The 18,154-nt window shown below is 37.7% G+C and overlaps 1 protein-coding gene across 4 annotated transcripts; it reads right to left on the minus strand.

Moving 5' to 3' along the window:
• Nucleotides 1-3,055: 3,055 nt before the first annotated feature.
• LOC110455884 (cholesterol 25-hydroxylase-like) lies at nucleotides 3,056-17,278 on the minus strand. 4 transcript variants are annotated; one of them, XM_021506303.1, is made up of 3 exons: nucleotides 17,182-17,278; nucleotides 6,722-6,820; nucleotides 3,056-5,275 (listed from the first exon to the last, which is right to left on the minus strand). In XM_021506303.1, exon 3 carries the CDS (start codon nucleotides 5,270-5,272, stop codon nucleotides 4,289-4,291), a length of 984 nt encoding a protein of 327 aa, XP_021361978.1. In that variant the 5' UTR covers nucleotides 5,273-5,275; nucleotides 6,722-6,820; nucleotides 17,182-17,278; the 3' UTR covers nucleotides 3,056-4,288. The 4 variants fall into 4 exon arrangements, with proteins under 4 accessions (XP_021361978.1, XP_021361976.1, XP_021361975.1 ...); XM_021506301.1 differs by lacking the exon at nucleotides 17,182-17,278 and adding an exon at nucleotides 16,491-16,752; XM_021506300.1 differs by lacking the exon at nucleotides 17,182-17,278 and adding an exon at nucleotides 14,805-15,110.
• Between the last annotated feature and the right edge of the window lie 876 nt (nucleotides 17,279-18,154).

Raw genomic sequence — 18,154 nt, forward strand, 5'->3', positions numbered from 1 at the left:
GAGAAGTATAATTCGATCCTTTTATGTACATCAAAAGAATCTGTCGGTCGCGTAACTGTAAAATTGACTGGCATTGAAGTCGGGTGTTGCTTCTCTGTAGTTTTCAAAGGACAGGCATCAGTCTTGCAATTGGTCAGGTTGTTTTACCCGAGACCAACCAAATAGCTAGTCGCGTGCTTTTTGTTTTGCTATGACTTACTCCAGGGATGCAGAGAGCGTAAGTGAGCGTAACCCCGGAATAACAAGGATGCCCTTGAATATATGTCATAGCGAAATCGGAGGATCAGTGTGCAACACATTGTAGACGAGACAGGAAGACTAATTCGATCCGTTGATGTACATTAATAGAATCTCGTAGTCGCCTAACGGTAAAATTGATTGCTTTGAAGTCGGGTAAACTTCCTCTGTAATTTTCAAAGAACAGGTATCAGTCTAGCGACTCGTCAGTTGTTTCTTTTACCCGAGACCAATCAAATAGATCACCGTATGCCTTCAATTTTGCTATGACATGAGCCCAACCCCTGGAGTGACGAGGATTGTCTTCAAAATGTTGTAGTGCGGTTGTACCAGCATTACATGTATTATTCTTGCCCAAACCAACACCTTGGAGTAATGGACATTTGCCTAGATCACCCGATCCTCAATACTCCAGGTGTCCTGGAGTATGTCATAGCAAAAATGAAAGCACAAGTACATCTGTTTGATAGGCCTCGGGTAAGAAGTACATGTCCATTGAAGATGACAAAGGAGCGACACCCGACTTCAAACTCAGTCAATTTGTACCACAGGAACAAGGTGGCGTACACTGAGCCTTCAATTTTGCTATGACATATTCCAGGGGTGCAGTGAGCGAAAGTGAGCGTAACTCCTGGACCATCGGGAATGAGATCACCCAGAAGCCGGCGTACACATACAATCATACTCGTAAAAGTACAGTAGCATGTCAATGGACTCAAATAACACTGCATGAATCATGGTGATGGTCATTCAAAATATCGTTGGGAATATAAAATGGCAAATACTGTTAGCACGAATCTACACATTTTGTTTTATTCTTCAGATAATTTTATTATGAGGAAAAACCACTTCTTTAACAACAAGGAAATGTTTGAAACATTCCTTAGCCGTTGTGGTGATATACTCCCTTGTTTGCGTGTTATCATCCGTATTTTGACCATATATTCTAAATGACCATCTTACGTTAAGTATGAATTAGACATCTACATATATCCTTCTGGATATAGCATGACCTTTTCATCAGACATCTGGAATTCTTTACAGTCTCTGCTCGGTATATACTATACTATTCTATATCATTGTTACGACATATACACGATTTTCAATATTTAACTAAACACTGCAAAAAGTAAACACTGCACCAAACTGCTTGATATTAAAAACCTGATAAATAACAATACATATTACTATTGTGATGATACAAAAAATCAGCAAAGCTAATATAAATTTGTTTTTGGATGATATTTAATTATAAAAGAAGTACATAACACTTACGGGTCGTTGCTCCTTTTACATTGGTCGATATTGTACAACACCTGATAAATGACAAATATAAGCTGCGATTGAATCGCAAGTGCACATTGCTCGAAAAGTTTTCAGTTACAGTAGTATATTCAGTACATTTCTAACCATTTGATGTCGTCAGTGTTGAGTACCGCCTTACGTACAACTGGTCACAAATGTGAGTACCGCCTTACGTACAACTGTTCCCAAATGTGAGTACCGCCTAACGTACAACTGGTCCCAAATGTTGAGTACCGCCTAACGCCTTAGCTCATGGTCAGACATGTACCACTTAACGTACAAAATATAATACTTGTCACTTCTGTCAAGTACCACCTAAAATGAATACCTGTATACGAATATACTTTAGTTGGTAGTGTTCTCAAAACTTTTTCATAATGTCATCTTTGTAGCCTTTTTCATCATATTTCTTTAAGACGTCATAAATAATATTCAAAAGTCTTGATGATCCTTGGAAATTGGATGTAAAATGCAATAAAGTTGATTGATTGATTGATGATTACAGGGTCCTAGGAATGATAGGGCTTGTGCACATGATACATGAAAGATACACGTAGGTGTTTATATCACCGTAAGTAGTCACACATTTTACGTACTATAAACTAGCAGTGTCTACCTGCGCACATGAGCCATACTCACTTTTTGTTTTATAAAAATCTGGTATCTGACATCAGAACTTGATGGGAAATGACTAAGTACTGGAAGAGTATCACATGGGCCTGTATCATCCAGCTATAACTGTATTATACAGTAAAGTACTACCTTCTTGTAACAAAATACTCTAATCACACGGGCCTGTATCATCCAGCTATAGCTGTATTATACAGTAAAGTACTACCTTCTTGTAACAAAATACTCTAATCACACGGGCCTGTATCATCCAGCTATAACTGTATTATACAGTAAAGTACTACCTTCTTGTAACAAAATACTCTAATCACACGGGCCTGTATCATCCAGCTATAGCTGTATTATACAGTAAAGTACTACCTTCTTGTAACAAAATACTCTAATCACACGGGCCTGTATCATCCAGCTATAACTGTATTATACAGTAAAGTACTTCCTTCTTGTAACAAAATACATGAGACTATGCTTTGTGTTGTATTACTATGAATTCTTTGATGTTAGTGAAAAAGAGAAAACATACCTTGCACATTTTACCTCACAAGTTAAAGAATTTTTGTTGAATGTAATGTAATATCTTTTAAATGGTGTTCACTTGTAATAGAATTGCCTTAATTTCCGCATGTCTTTTTTATATTAAATTGTATAGAGAGTGTCCCCCTATTGGTCATAATCCTATTGCTTGTGTAAGATATACGAAAATATTGTCTTTATTAAAAAGTTAGGGGAGATTTGTCGTCGTCAAAGCGTGCGCTTCTACAAAATGACTTTGATATACGATCATGCATATAACGATTGCAGTGGGGCTTTGTCTCGTTGCCGTTGGATTGAATGTCAGGTTAGCTATGTATAAAAGAGCCACGAGTCTGAGGTAGATAGGCATGTTAGGACAGGTGGTATATTTTAGGACAGGTGGTATATTTTAGGACAGGTGGTATATTTTAAAAAAGTTGTAAAGGATATCAGTAACAACTAGAAAACTTGGTATAAATCACAGCGTCTTGAATTAAAAAAATAAATATATGATTATCGTCTTAGCCGATGTTCTTTTATTCTTTATTCTTATCCCATATATTCGAGTTAATTCAAGTGCCTGTGATATACTTGACTAGTTTTAGTCCAAATTCTATGCAAACCAGAAATACATGTATGCTATTGTAATAGATCTTGGACACATGTAACATATTTTCCTGAATTACAACACGTTTTGAGAGTTTGCGTTTTTCTCCGGTCTATATAATTATCTTCTCTCTTCTACACAAATAAATGGATTTCTCGCAGGTCTTGGATCACAGGTACTAGCATCGTCTGTCAATACACCTATAATATAATCCTTGATTATACTAATACCTGTTCTTGGATCACTCATGCCTACAGATACGTTCAAACTTGACTTAGAGTTAAAACTACCCGAATACCATAAATAATATATTCTTTTCATCAAACGTTATATAAATAATAATAAAAAACAATCATTACAAAACATATACATGCATGTTGTGTTACAGGTTTAAATATGACCACACAGTGAGGTGTGTTTCTTGCGTCATTACGGTGTTACGTATGTAGGATGGATAAAATGACATACAGAGCTATCTCGATATAATGCCATTTGTTTGATATGTAACTTCACCTATCGACAACGTGTTTCAAGGTTTCAATACCTCCTTCTACTTAAAATTATTTTATATATCTTCCATGACATGTACCACAAAACTACTTGATAACGCCAATATTTCGCGATAGTTAAGTTTGGTGACAGTATAACGAGGTTTTACTGTATATTTAACTGAAAGCTAGGTCAAATGAAGCTGTCATCAAAAGTAGTGGCCGGTTCCGCGTGATTCGATTCTACTACTGCATACATCTTATTTTTCCCGAAGTAAGGCTGATATTAAAACAGAACACCCATTCTGGTTAACTTTTAGTTTTACATCATACTAAGGATATAGCAAAACCTCGTTGAAACTCCTCTTTATTTTTTCTCTCAATTATTACAAGACTTACCGCTGACATGTTTTTTAAGACCACTTGTTTTGATTTTCTGTTTGCAATCACACCAAACGTCAAGTGACAAATGGTGATACAATGATCTTTGTTGTAGACATAAACCAATTTCCTAATCAATCTTATTTTCCTTAACTTTCTTACCTACGTTACTTGAGTAAGAATTATATTTGCCCAGCAGTGTGTCCATGTAAGTAAAGAATGGCTGGTAATGTGTGGTGCCTTTGAAATGATGAGCCATGTGAGCGGCGGGTCCACCCATCAAATTAAACGGAACTATCCGATGTATTCCGAACGGAAGATCATATCCAGTATGATTGTCCACTAAGAGGAAAATAAACACTGGTACGAACAGCATTCTTGTGATGGGATGGCTTCCCATGAATCTTAGCGCGTAGTTTGCCGACAAAATTAGAACTATCCGTTCTGGGACGGTCAGCAAGTTAGTCACGCGGCCGTGCATGACGTCATGTTTGTGATGCAGCGCGTGTACAGTCTTGTACAGCCATGCGTTTTTGTGAAACAACAGATGGAAACAAAAGAACATAAAGTCAAACAACAAGACACTTGAGATAAGTTGAAAACCCACTTGTCCAACGGTAGGTGGCGCAATCGGAAGTGGACGTGTCGTCTGGATGAAACTCAGCCGCTTTTGCGCCATGACGGACGGATGTACTCCCACGTACTTCTTAATTGTGAACGTGTCTAATAGCATTAAAGGGGTCAGATATGTAACGGCCTCCATTAACAAGTCCTTCCCAGTAGTGTGTACATATGTCACGGAAGGGTGCACCTTGTACCTATCAAAATACGGAATGTAATGTAAGGCGAATGGATATATCGGTATCACTATTGCATAGGTCAACGTTGCATGCCAAGACTCAAAGTACACTGAGTTGAAAACCCACGAAGTCAGCAGGTCACTCCAGGTACTGTCAATCCATTTTTGAATTGTGTCGGAATTCTGTTTTAAAACAATGACCACAAGTAAAATTACAGCCCTCATGATCCATGGAACGCAGCGGTCCCATCCCTCCAATGGCCTCGTCTTCACTTCCGCCATCGACTCCCTGCTGGCAAGTTCCTTCTTCTCCATTATCTGTGAAGGTACAAACAGACGGACAGGGTTACTCTTTAAAAGGACTTAAACTTGGACCAACATGGTGTGCAAAATTATCATTCGATATTGTTTTCGTATAAAAAAGTAAACATTTCTTCTGTTATCTAAACTAGACAAGTTGTTGAAATGTTGAAATGAGAACATGACGACTATTCAGATTTCATATTGACCAAAATTATTAAAATAAAACCATTTCCTAAGAGAATTGAAAGAAATATTTGTACGACGTTTGGTTTAAATTGTTCAACCAATCAGCAATTCTGAATTGAGTATCAACCCGAAATAACAGCACCATTTCAAGATAGCTCGAGTTTCCTCTGGCCCTGACACCAGACATCTGGTGTTATGTCTGGTGTTAGGGCCAGAGGAAAGAGCATAACCAAAATCAAGACTGTCTGGCTTGGGAAAAGCCGAGAACAAGTTGTGGTCTCGGTCAATCAGAGACCAGGAAACCATCTTTGATTTCAATCATGAGATGATATTTGTTTACCAATTTTTCGTTACATCCCCTACTCGGCCACGCCCCTCTATTGTCAAGGAGAGCTACGCCATTCCATCTCAAACTCTCCGTTATGTGAACTAAGATGTAGTCTTTTAAAGAGTTACGCCGAACTTAACCCATTCCGTGGACCCCGTAGCCAAAAGAGGAGCACGTCCTTTATTTGCACCACTTTGGATTCACCTTGCCCAAGGAGATCCATGCCAGATGCAGTATACATAAGGAACATTCAGTAGAGGTATATAAATCTTACTTCAACACCACAAGGTCAATGAACGCTGGGTCAAGACACAACCTGTTCGTGGGTAGAAAAACCCCACAGGGTCCTGATAATTTGTAACAGCTATATTTGGATTTAAACTAAGGTATTCAGAATAATTTTACATGTTTTAGGGTTTTATATCGACTTTCGGTAAAAATGCATTTATAACGATTAGGTGTGGCATTTTTACCGAAGGTCGATCTTAACCCCTAAAATATGTCAAATTACTCAGAACACCTTAATATAGTCCCCAATACAGCTGTAACAAATTCTCATGTCCCTGTGGCTAAAATCAGTTTATTTTTCAAGGTGTTCCATTACCACCGGATTATTATTATGGGCGAAGTAAGATCATCTCAACGTCTTTTATCTTTTGCTGCAAATTGTAACACTAAAAATAAAGGGTTGATTTGCTGTGAAGAGATACCGTGTCTGTTGTATTGAATATAATATGCGCTAGCTCCCCAAACAGAAATCCATAAATACCACACAGTTGTATGACCTTTTAAACTATGTTTTTATCATACGGTAAGGTACACAGGGCATTTGATCACTTAGGGACAAAAAGGACGATACTAGAAATCACCGGAAACACCGAATCCTGTTAAAATCAATATGTGTCGTACATAGCACAGTCATTACCATATTAGTTTCATCGACATACCTCTTGATTATTGGATGTGCGCGGGTCCGTTCATTTTTCCTCAATACTCTGCCATCACAACCAACGGATGTAGGGTCCTTAGTGGTTTCTTACATCAACCTGAAGAGATGATAATAGATGAAAAAAATATCTCTATGACGCATTTCTAACATGTATCGTTATCCCAACAGGTTCCTTCCACAAAGTAGTGATCTAATCAGCCGAATCATTAGTGACTGTATAGTGCGATGACAGGTGACGAACTATGTGTGAACTACATCTACGCTGACGATACACACAATAGGTGTCATTCGTGTCAGTTAACACGGAGAAAAGATATACCAACAAGGATGGCTTACAGACATTCACAGGGACCCTACACTTCAGGGTTGATAGTCATAGGGGCAGTTGTAAATTTGTCTACCACAGGGACATGAACATTTCTCACAGTAAGACCTATTCTGATGTTAAAGGTTTAAATCAACACTTGGGAAAATTCCCATCCCCAATGAAGGCATTCACTAGTATATATACTATCGGTTGGGGTGGGGGTATGAGTGGGAGCGGCTAGAGGTACCACAAATATGTCTAAACTTACAATTTATTGGTAGTAACATATCCTCATGTCCCAGTGATTCCCATCAGGATAGGTCCAAAATTACCTACTAACTACATACATGTATACTCATGTCCCTGTGATTTCATCAGAATATGTTCACATATACCTACTAGTTACATATCCCTATGTCCCTGTGATTCCATTAGGATAGGTCCAAACAAACCTACTAGTTACATGTCCCTGTGACTCCATCAGGATAGGTCCAAACAAACCTATTAGTTTCGTGTCCCTTTTACTCCATCAGGATAGGTCCAAACAAACCTACTAGTTTCATGTCCCTGTGACTCCATCAGGATAGGTCCAAACTTACCTACTAGTTACATGTCCCTGTGACTCCATCAGGATAGGTACAAACTTGCATACTAGTTACATATTCTCGTGTCCCTGTGATTCCCTCGACAAATAAATAACTGGATAAGTAATCGCATTAGCAATTGGTTTTTAGGAATGAAGTTCAATTGAAGTATATTGAACATCGTTTCAATATGACAGTAAGCCATCCCCCGCCTCCTATTGACCATAACAAAGTATGGCTCACATATTAAGGCCTTTAAATGCGAAAAGCGTGAAATGGACAAACGCAGATCTCGTACCTGTTTATTACCTGGCCTCGTCAGATTTTCCAATGATCTTTTTTGAGTATATACGTAAATACGAATATTTTTGAAAAGTCTGTATATTTGTGTTATCTAAAAGTGATGAGTTTGAATCCAAGGAAACTTGTATATTTCTGTTTTTGATTTTAATGATTTTTTTGTAACGTTGTTTTATATTAATGAAGATTGAAACAGCTTAGTCCTGGGACAAATATTGTAAAGACATAACCTTTTCTAATACTTGAAATTGAAAAGAAAACATGTCAGTTTTGCGGATCGCATCAAAAAGGTAACACTAAATCACTTGTCTTTCTGCCTTTAAGAAAATGAGTTAAGAAAAGGAAAACAGTTTCTACGTATCGCACGGTTAATTAATACAGGCGGAGCCAGCTTTCGCAATACCATCCAGTGCCGCATCCAATAAAATTGACTTTAAAACTCTGTGTTTGTGTCTATGCTAAGCGTTTAAAGAGTGTGAATGATTATTAGTCATTGCAGTTAAACTGCTTGTAGCTATCAGTCTGTTGCTGGTCAATAACTCCAAGATACAAGATAACAATTATCATGATAGGGAAAAAAAGAAACGCAAGCGAAAAGCATAATTGTTTCTATGGTAACGCGTACGTCGGAACGCGTCACACAACGTTCAAGCACTCACTTCAGTCACCTTTTCTGCGTTCGTGACTCATATAAAGACAAGTTCTTGTGATAGCACATTACGGATCATTGCTCGCTCCACCAGATCAGATCAAGGATCAATACCCCTACATTATTGTAGGTAAGTATATTACCCTTAGAAAGCCTGCATGTGAAATTGTGAACAAACTTCACTGCGCAAGCGCGGATTCCTCGCTTCAGACGAACGATTTTTATCTTGATGTCACGTGCACGAAGTAAGTGCCTGTGGATACATATAGCATGGCCTATATATTTATGTGTGTAATGGTACGAGGTTCGCCCTTAACTTTTTTCACAGCTTCTAATTAAACAGGAAGCGTAGACAGTGATTTTAGAGTGAACGTGGTGTCGTTTAAAGTCTCTTCTCTTAGATAATTTACTTTATTTTACCAAACTCATGGTTTATGTAAGTGACATTTTGCCTATATACCAGGCACAAACTCCTGAAGAAAAGGGGTAGAAGTTCACTGATAGGGTCATAATATAAATCCAGTAGCATGCGAATTACCGTTGAGTTGTTCAAAAGATGGACAACTGATAACTCACATCTATAGGGATATAACGGATATAACTACCATAGCGATATATCGACATTCTTGATGTTTGTTATGTACATGAATCTACCAACTGAAAACAACTGCCATTAGACTATGAATACACTTTAAATACAACGATTCTCGTGCAACCTGTCAGATGATTTCACACACTGACCACTTCATATTACTACGCATAGTACCGTTTCTTAGAATAGTTATCTCCCCTTCTCCGAGATAACGTAGTTGCGAGAAATAATAATAAAAAATACATGAATGGTGCACCATTGTACTATTATTAAAATTTAAAAAAATGCTTATAACATTTTCATATTAAGTGCTGACTTCCGACTCGCAATCGGTTCCTCGTGGTCACTAGCTTTCTAACACCTAAACGTCCGGCTGGGTAATCCCCATGACATCAACTTGCACATTAAACTCAGGAACTTTTGTAATGACACAGGGTACTTCATCCACCAACTATTTCCACCGATCGGAATGTCATGAACATTGTAAATAAGTTGTCTGAAAAAGTTCGGCTATTAATTTTGTAAACTAGTCCATAACTCCCATAAAATAATTCCCGGTGCACAAATTCGGATTGTGGTGACAACATCAATGATGCTACATGAGGTTTAAATGATATTTGACTCAGAATTGTGTAAATTGGCTTCTACCCAACGAAAAAAAGCTGGGTCGACAATATCAGCGCCGGTACACAGTTTCAGAGCGATGTGACTACATCAGTGAGATAATGGTACTAGAATTCGGATGAGAACTGCTGAAAGAGTTATCTTAACAAGGTTCCATCTACAGACGGCTGCGACAGACGGACGGACGGACGGACGGACGGACGTGGCGACATGTTGCTGCGACAGACGGACGAGCGGACGTGGCGACATGTTGCTGCGACTTTAGTTTAAATCGAGAGTTCAGGATATCTGCCCCACTACACGCAAAAAAGAAAATGTCACTGTAGATTTTGCATACATTCATTAACCTGTCTTTTTTTTTTTGTTGAAATATCTGAAGTAGGACTGTGCAGGAAATAACAGGAAGCACAAATGGGTAGATCAACCGATTTAGATCGCAGGTTCCGGGTTCAAATCCCGGTCGATACTTGTACCATGTTTACTCTCTTATCTTTTCTATCATTTTTTGGTTATTTTTCATAAAAACAGTTTCGCAAGGTATTTGATTTCTTTTCGGAAAGGATTATTTATATTATTGCCTTGTCAGTAAAAAATGTTTCCAATTCATATTGACATTTTTTGACGTTCCACGTTCCTCCTAACATATATATACAGGGGATTAACAGACAGGATCACACTATTTAAACATCATGTTTACCCCTTTACCTGAACAATATTGATTTTACATGAATGCACCTGTACATAGCTACATTATATTTATTTTTAATACAGCTTACAGCTGTCTGACACAGTGTATTTATATACTAGATACTATACACTGTTTAACACTCCCGAGTACACACCTACTCGTATATAACTTTATGATAGACGGGCAGCAGATGGTCAGGTGTGATACGTTCCTCAAACGGACACTTCAACATGGAATAACTACTTCCGGTGTTGATTTCCTAAAACAGCAGACTTTTGATACCAATTCAGTGAATTGTATATACCAATTACGCAACAGAGTAGGCCTAAAACAACGGACCTATGACACGCATTAAAATAAAATTAACACTACTTTCGGTACAGAAGTCCCGATGCAGAAGACTGCTATCAATGTATTTTGTATATTACTTCCGGTACAGACGTCCTACGCAATGAATTTCCGACACGCACTAAACTGTACAGTAAATGCAGAAGACTTTGTACAAAAACAAACAGACATGTATGGTAAACACTACTTCTGGTACAAACGACCTTACACAGTAAACGTTTGACACACACTAACATACATTTATAACATACACTGCCTTAAGGTACAAACCACTTATCCAACATGCAAGTTTTATAACATGCATTTTACCACAACCATTTAACAGCTTTATAACACATGTGTTAACCACTTATGCAATCCATAGCCAATCTAACGCATACAGTTTACCATAAATACAACTTAACAGCTGTATAACATGTAACTTACACAAATTAGAATTTATCTTACCAGCCTGATGGCCACAAATACAACTTTAAAACAGATATGGTGACTGCGCGCAGTGTGATGTAGGGCTTTTAATGTTTCAGTCATTATAAGCATGTCATCTGTTACAAAAACTTGTTTTTTATCCTTCAATTTCAATTTTCAGTATCTTTTTTACTTCAGCTGTTAAGGGGACTTCATGCATCTCAATTGTACGCTTCCTCTACGCAGGTCGTGCCGCTATATATATATATATATATATATATATATGTATATGGCCCTGTATGTAATACAAGTGTTATTTGCATAGTCACAACGATAATCAGTTTTAGGTAGCCCCTATAACCAGTCAGACATGCATGCTATCACCATACATGCCAATTCGTGTGTTGTGAGTATCGCCTGTTTAGATCAAAAATAAAAACATCTGCTCGAGTTACAATCCTATTATTTGGTTTGTTTGTTTGTTTGTTTTGCTCGGGTTTAACGTGCTCACAACAGCCAACGTCATTTGAAGTGTGCTTATAGAGACAGCGTTACAATGAACGAGTAGGCACCTATATAGTTAAGTGAGAAAAGGTGAGAAACACATCCCGCGTGTTGCATTGGGAGCAGCAGATCGATTTTGTCTCTTTATGGTCCCCTAATAAGCAGAAGGAATAATAGAACCCAAACTCTATCCCTTCTCTTTATTCTTCAAGGAGACCCACACCAGCCGCCTCTAACGATATGCACTTGGATATAGAAGGCCTCTAATTTCCCCTAACCTGCAGGGGTGAAATTCCTATTATTGGCATCTTTCACAATTGTATGTGCTTTTACCAAATTTCGAAATACAAATACATTTTTCGGAATGAGTGTCAATATTAAACGATGTGAAATTTAAAGTATACAGACAGGTCTCGTAAATAAGCATGGTTTTCAAGGTTCTTATTGGTAGCAGTTAATGGGTTGTCGGGTGGTGCAGTGGATAGCGCACTTGCCTGTCACAAAAACGGCCGGGGTTCTATTCCCCGACCGAAGTAAGGGGGTCACAACGTGAGGTTTTTTCCGGGTACTCCGAATATTTTTTACCTTATGACTACTTTCTGGAAACTGACTTAATTAAGAGTTCTCTTACGATAATCGTAACTCAAGAGTAATCATATACGTTGATATAACAGTTAAATTGTTGTAAAATATATTAAGTTAATATTTCGTATACAAAGTTTTTAATACATTCATATGCAGGCACATGGCTATCACATTGTACCAGACCAATGGCCATGGAGATGTTCTGGTTACTTTGTATTTATATAAGTATATAGTTAAGAAATAAACTGCTTTCATTTGTTCATGTCGGTCAATATGAATGCAAAATGGAAATGAAAAATTCTATGAAGCGCGCTATTAATCAATTCAAAATGTCTGAAATGATGAAATACCGGGTACAAAAAAAAATGTGTGTAGATATATATAGCTAACGAATATTGATATTGTATGTGTACAATTATGGACACACGAAGCACCAATTTTGCATTCCAACTGGGAAAAATGTCACTGGGTTAACAGACAGTGGCGGATCTAGGTTTTTTGAAAGGACAGAACACGCGCTTCACAGCTGCCGTAACCTTCCAACCGAGGTCTAAGTGTGTCTATGGAAACAAAAGGGCGGTTCAAAACCGCTGATTTCACTGGGACTAGTTGGAATCATCATAATTATGACGTCATGAAACCTAGTGATGCAACGTTAGACTTTTCCGCCACTGTCTCGACTTTCCATGTGTTATAGGGCTGAACCCGCTGAAATAACCTAGGCCGACACCTGCCGATAGTGGATATTTCCATCAAATCGTGTAGTAACACGATACAAAAGTCGATGCAATGCTTATTTACATATTACAGTCATGTGAAACATCTAAAACTAGCAGTCCTTATTTGAACTTACCTGTTATAGGAGGCTAAGCCAAATACATCTAAAACTAACCGTCCTGAATTGACCTTACCTGTTATATTATAGGACGCTAAGCCAAATACCTCTGAAACTAACCGTCCTTAATTGACCTTACCTGTTATATTATAGGACGCTAAGCCAAATACCTCTGAAACTAACCGTCCTTAATCGACCTAACCGGTTATATTATAGGACGCTAAGCCAAATACCTCTGAAACTAACCGTCCTTAATTCACCTTAGCTGTTATATTATAGGACGCTAAGCCAAACCCCTCTGAAACTAACCGTCCTTAATTGACCTAACCGGTTATATTATAGGACGCTAAGCCAAATCCCTCTGAAACTAACCGTCCTTAATCGACCTTACCTGTTATATTATAGGACGCTAAGCCAAATTCCTCTGAAACCAACCGGCCTTAATTGGCCTTTCCTGTTATATTATAGGACGCTAAGCCAAATACCGCTGAAACTAACCGTCCTTAATTGACCTTAGCTGTTATATTATAGGACGCTTAGCCAAATACCTCTGAAACTAACCGTCCTTAATTGACCTTAGCTGTTATATTATAGGACGCTAAGCCAAACACCTCTGAAACTAACCGTCCTTAATTGACCTTACCTGTTATATTATAGGACGCTAAGCCAACTACCTCTGAAACTAACCGTCCTTAATTCACCTTAGCTGTTATATTATAGGACGCTAAGCCAACTACCTCTGAAACTAACCGTCCTTAATTGCCCTTACCTGTTATATTATAGGACGCTAAGCCAAAAACCTCTGAAACTAACCGTCCTTAATTGCCCTTACCTGTTATATTATAGGACGCTAAGCCAAATACCTCTGAAACTAACCGTCCTTAATTGACCTTAGCTAAGCTTATACTGTCCTTGATTTACCCTTGCTGTTCTATGACGTTTCTGAACTTGACGAGAAATCCGGTTTATCTGACCATTCACTGGCGTTTTGTGCAAAATTTCACTTTTCTGTTGCTTACAAGCGACAACCGACAGTAGAATGAATTATACATGCACGAACCTACTGTATCTCCCTTGTGTGCATGGCAGCTGCCACAACATAATTACACGATATCAGAGTATGATCGAAATATCCTATACAAATATGCTAACCATGTGATACGTTACCTTTTATGATACTTCGGTGGTAATTGACGCGAACAGTACACACAAGTACACAACACAGTCAAAGCAGGTATCTGTGCGTCACTGTACCTGGTATTTAATTTACACAGAAGCGACAGACGTGACAATGCCATGTTGTCATCACCATGCATATAATACAACAGAGACACAGTATATCACATACAGTTCTTATAATAGTCAAATTTATATAAAAGACCGTGCATGGACACAAGCGACGGGTGTTTAAATCCTTCGTTATATATATATATATATATAGAATAAAAACAAATTTTTCAGATCGTCCGCTAGGCCTTTCTATATATATATATATATATATATATATGTGTGTGCTAATTGGAATGGTTCAGCATACATAGCGCAATGTGAAGCACAGTGATTATGAGGTTTATATTACACCTGTCTACAGGTAACATAGTACATGTACCCGGTTATGCAAGCCGACATCAAGAACTTAGTACGTATACACGCTTACCTGATGGGGAGATCAACCGCTATAATCCAGCTCATGTCATGAGTATCATCTACCCGGCTCTGGATCGACTTTGTAAAAATATTGTCAACTCATGAGCCCCGCCCTCTGACACTAAATGAGTGGAGTATATATATATATATATATATATGCTGTATAATTCATGCATATAAACACGTGTGTTAGTACACGCCTTTCTTACATGTGCATAATAAGCTACGCAGGTACAATCGTACGTAGCAGGTACAACCGTACGTAGCTCAACACGTTCGGTAAACATGTACTCTTTCACTCGCCTGTTTTTAGCCACTTCCGGGTAACACATACAGTAACCCGGCGATAGCAACCCGGTACTAAACCAAGCGAAACGTGACTCGGGTGGGACACAGGATCATGTTGAACTGGGAGTGTGCTGAAATGCTAGACTACTTTATTATTGAAGAAGTATGTAAAGCAGATCGCCTCGGTCTGATGGCAAATCGATCATATCGATGTGCTAATTGGAATGGTTCAGCATACATAGCGCAATGTGAAGCACAGCGACTATATCTTTTACATGTTTTAGAGGTTTCAAATCTTTAATCATTGGGGGTGCACACTGACATTAAATGGAGTGATTATTCATTCAAGTACAAACATTTCTTCGAAATATTCCAGAATTGAAGAAGTGTTGAAATATTTTATAGTTTTATGACGAGTTAAATTCAACATTTAATATTAATGGAAAGATCATTATACACTTTATGGTTTGAATAACATAGGTATGTTTAATGATAAAATTCGTATAGGCACCTTATATGTACATTTACCAAGTTTCAGTAAAAAATATATAGTAACCGATGCTGTATTTCATATACATGTATACTCAGTTCTTTAGAGTCAATCTACGTGACAGCTAGTTACAATACCTGCCCGCCAAATACCCGAATCTTCACGATGTTTACAAACATGTACAGATGTATATGCAGATACGTATATACCCACATATCCCAAGCGGTTTTCGATATTCAATATCTATTTCTAAATTACGGTTTTTTTTTGAAACGTTTACTCTCCAGTTACTTATATGTCGTTTCAGTTCTGTTGTATCTCATAGATAAATATTGACAAGCAAGCTCGTCGTTTGTGCCTTGTGCCACAGGGACCAGGGAATTTGTTACAAATATATTTGGACCTTAACTAAGGTGTTCATAGTAATTTTACATGTTTTAGAGGTTTCATATCTTTAATCATTAGGGGTGTCATTTTTACCGGAAGTCGATCTTAACCCCTAAAACATGTTCGTACTATGAACATCTTAGTTAGATCCAAATATAGATATTTTAAATTATCAGGCCCCTGTTCCTTGTGATATATATTATTTCTCGGACGCGGCGTAACAGTAGATTTCAAGACATTTATTCCGCATAAGGGGAGACGGTGTCTTAACATCAGGGACAAATACAAACAGGAGACATTTGCGATAAAAATAGATGTTAAGTTTCCCTTGGTTAAACATTCTTATGGGTGACGTCCAGCATTTTCTATAAAATTGATTAAATCGCCCATCAAAAAGAAACTGGCTTTTCAATAAAAGAAAAGCAGGACGCCATCTGTAGCAGTTGACCTTTCAGTTCAGTTAAATCTCATGTAAAATATTGACAATAAGAATAAACAAGCAAATAAAGAAATATGAAAATATAAACATACCTTGATACGATCTGAATGCAGTGTTAACTACACAGACATGTATTTCACGACAAAAGAATCCATAGAAATATCTACGAGTAATCATTCAAACACACAAATCACTACTACTGTTATATGATCAGCTATTGTGGACACATGTGTATATGTTACATGTGTATTATTGTATGTGTTACACGTGGGTGATCCGCGCTCTATACTTCCGGTTTTCCTTTATTCGTCTTCCTCAAGTACATAGCATCCCATGCCTATAAATCCATATTGAGTAAAATACACTGTAAGTTCGTATTTAAGTCAAATAATCACAAGAAATATGAAGAAAGGAAACATACCAAAAAAATGCTACAGAAAGTGTTTTTTTTAACATACCACACCATTTCGTCCATTGAGGACTCATAAGTGGTACTACAGGCAACAAATCAATACATATATCAGTGTCTAATGTGTTCAAAATATCTAGAAAATAGTTAAAAGGAGGGTACCTATTATAGAACCCTGTTTAACGTTACAAAAACACAATAACTTTGAAGCTCAAGTTACATATTTCCTTTGGTATTAATTGACTGTTTATCAACTGCTTAATTGCCGATATGTTGATCGATCTGGAAAGTAACACTGTATCTGGTTCAATATCAAACACTTTTTGGTTTGAAGTTCAAAATAATTGTATTATAGTTGCAGAGGAAATACTCACTATACATGTGTATACATGTGTATACGTGTGTATACATGCTTATTGCCTCTAATACTGGATTTCCGGAACGACCAACCCCCTTCCGGCCGAAGATGACATGCAGCCTTCACTACTACCTCCGCCCTCACACTGGACTGACGTAAGATCTTTAGTAAATAGGAAAACAATGTCATACAGATTATCACATCATTTCAGATATAAAGAGATAAAAAGACGGTTAATGTCAGCTACACAGGTATAAAACGTTAACCGTCGGATTGTTTTTTTTCTTTCAATAAACGTCCAAACGTATTTCCTTTGCAAGTGCAGGATCATCAAAACGAGATTCCCAAATCAAAAAAATGGAAAGTTGTGAGACGCCAAAGAGGAGTAATTTAAAATGCAACAGTCTACACTGTTGCCGGCGCTCTTTGTGTTCCCTTTAATTCCGACACTGCGCTGTTTCGAGATGATTTTTCTTCTATCACTATTTATTTAAGGTGACATGAGCTCTTAAATGATCAGTGTATATAGCGCATTCTGGTTTCAGAGACCCAGACCAATATTGGTACAACGAGATATATATGGTAATGAATGGCATTATGATCAAATGCTTATATATATATATATATATGTTCACTATATTCTCCTCTGTTGTGAGACTGACTAGCCGTCGGTTGGTAATCTGGGCATTGAGAAAATGCCCAATAAAGTAGGTCTCTGTCCACTGTACATAACAAAAGTCGACAGTCACTCGGTGTAGTAAACCACTGCGTCACCTTAGGGAACTCGTCATGTGCATACACTTTATAGAAAACGACCTAGAATCAAAACTGTCCTTGTTCAACCAGTTAGAAATCCAGATGTTCTGTCATCCATGCCATTTGTTGTTTGACCTGCGGTCCTCTAATAGAACGCAGTTTTATGACAGATGCACAGCATTTGAAGAGTAAACAAAAATATCTTTAAAATATGAACGACAGAGTGTTCGAGC

This window comes from Mizuhopecten yessoensis, unplaced genomic scaffold (genome assembly GCF_002113885.1).
Source record: "Mizuhopecten yessoensis strain PY_sf001 unplaced genomic scaffold, ASM211388v2 scaffold8393, whole genome shotgun sequence".
NCBI classification, from domain to species: domain Eukaryota; kingdom Metazoa; phylum Mollusca; class Bivalvia; order Pectinida; family Pectinidae; genus Mizuhopecten; species Mizuhopecten yessoensis.

What these genes read in the sequence shown, in the direction of transcription:
- LOC110455884 (XM_021506303.1), bottom strand. Translation starts at nt 5,272, where the DNA reads ATGGAGAAGAAGGAACTTGCCAGCAGGGAGTCGATGGCGGAAGTGAAG.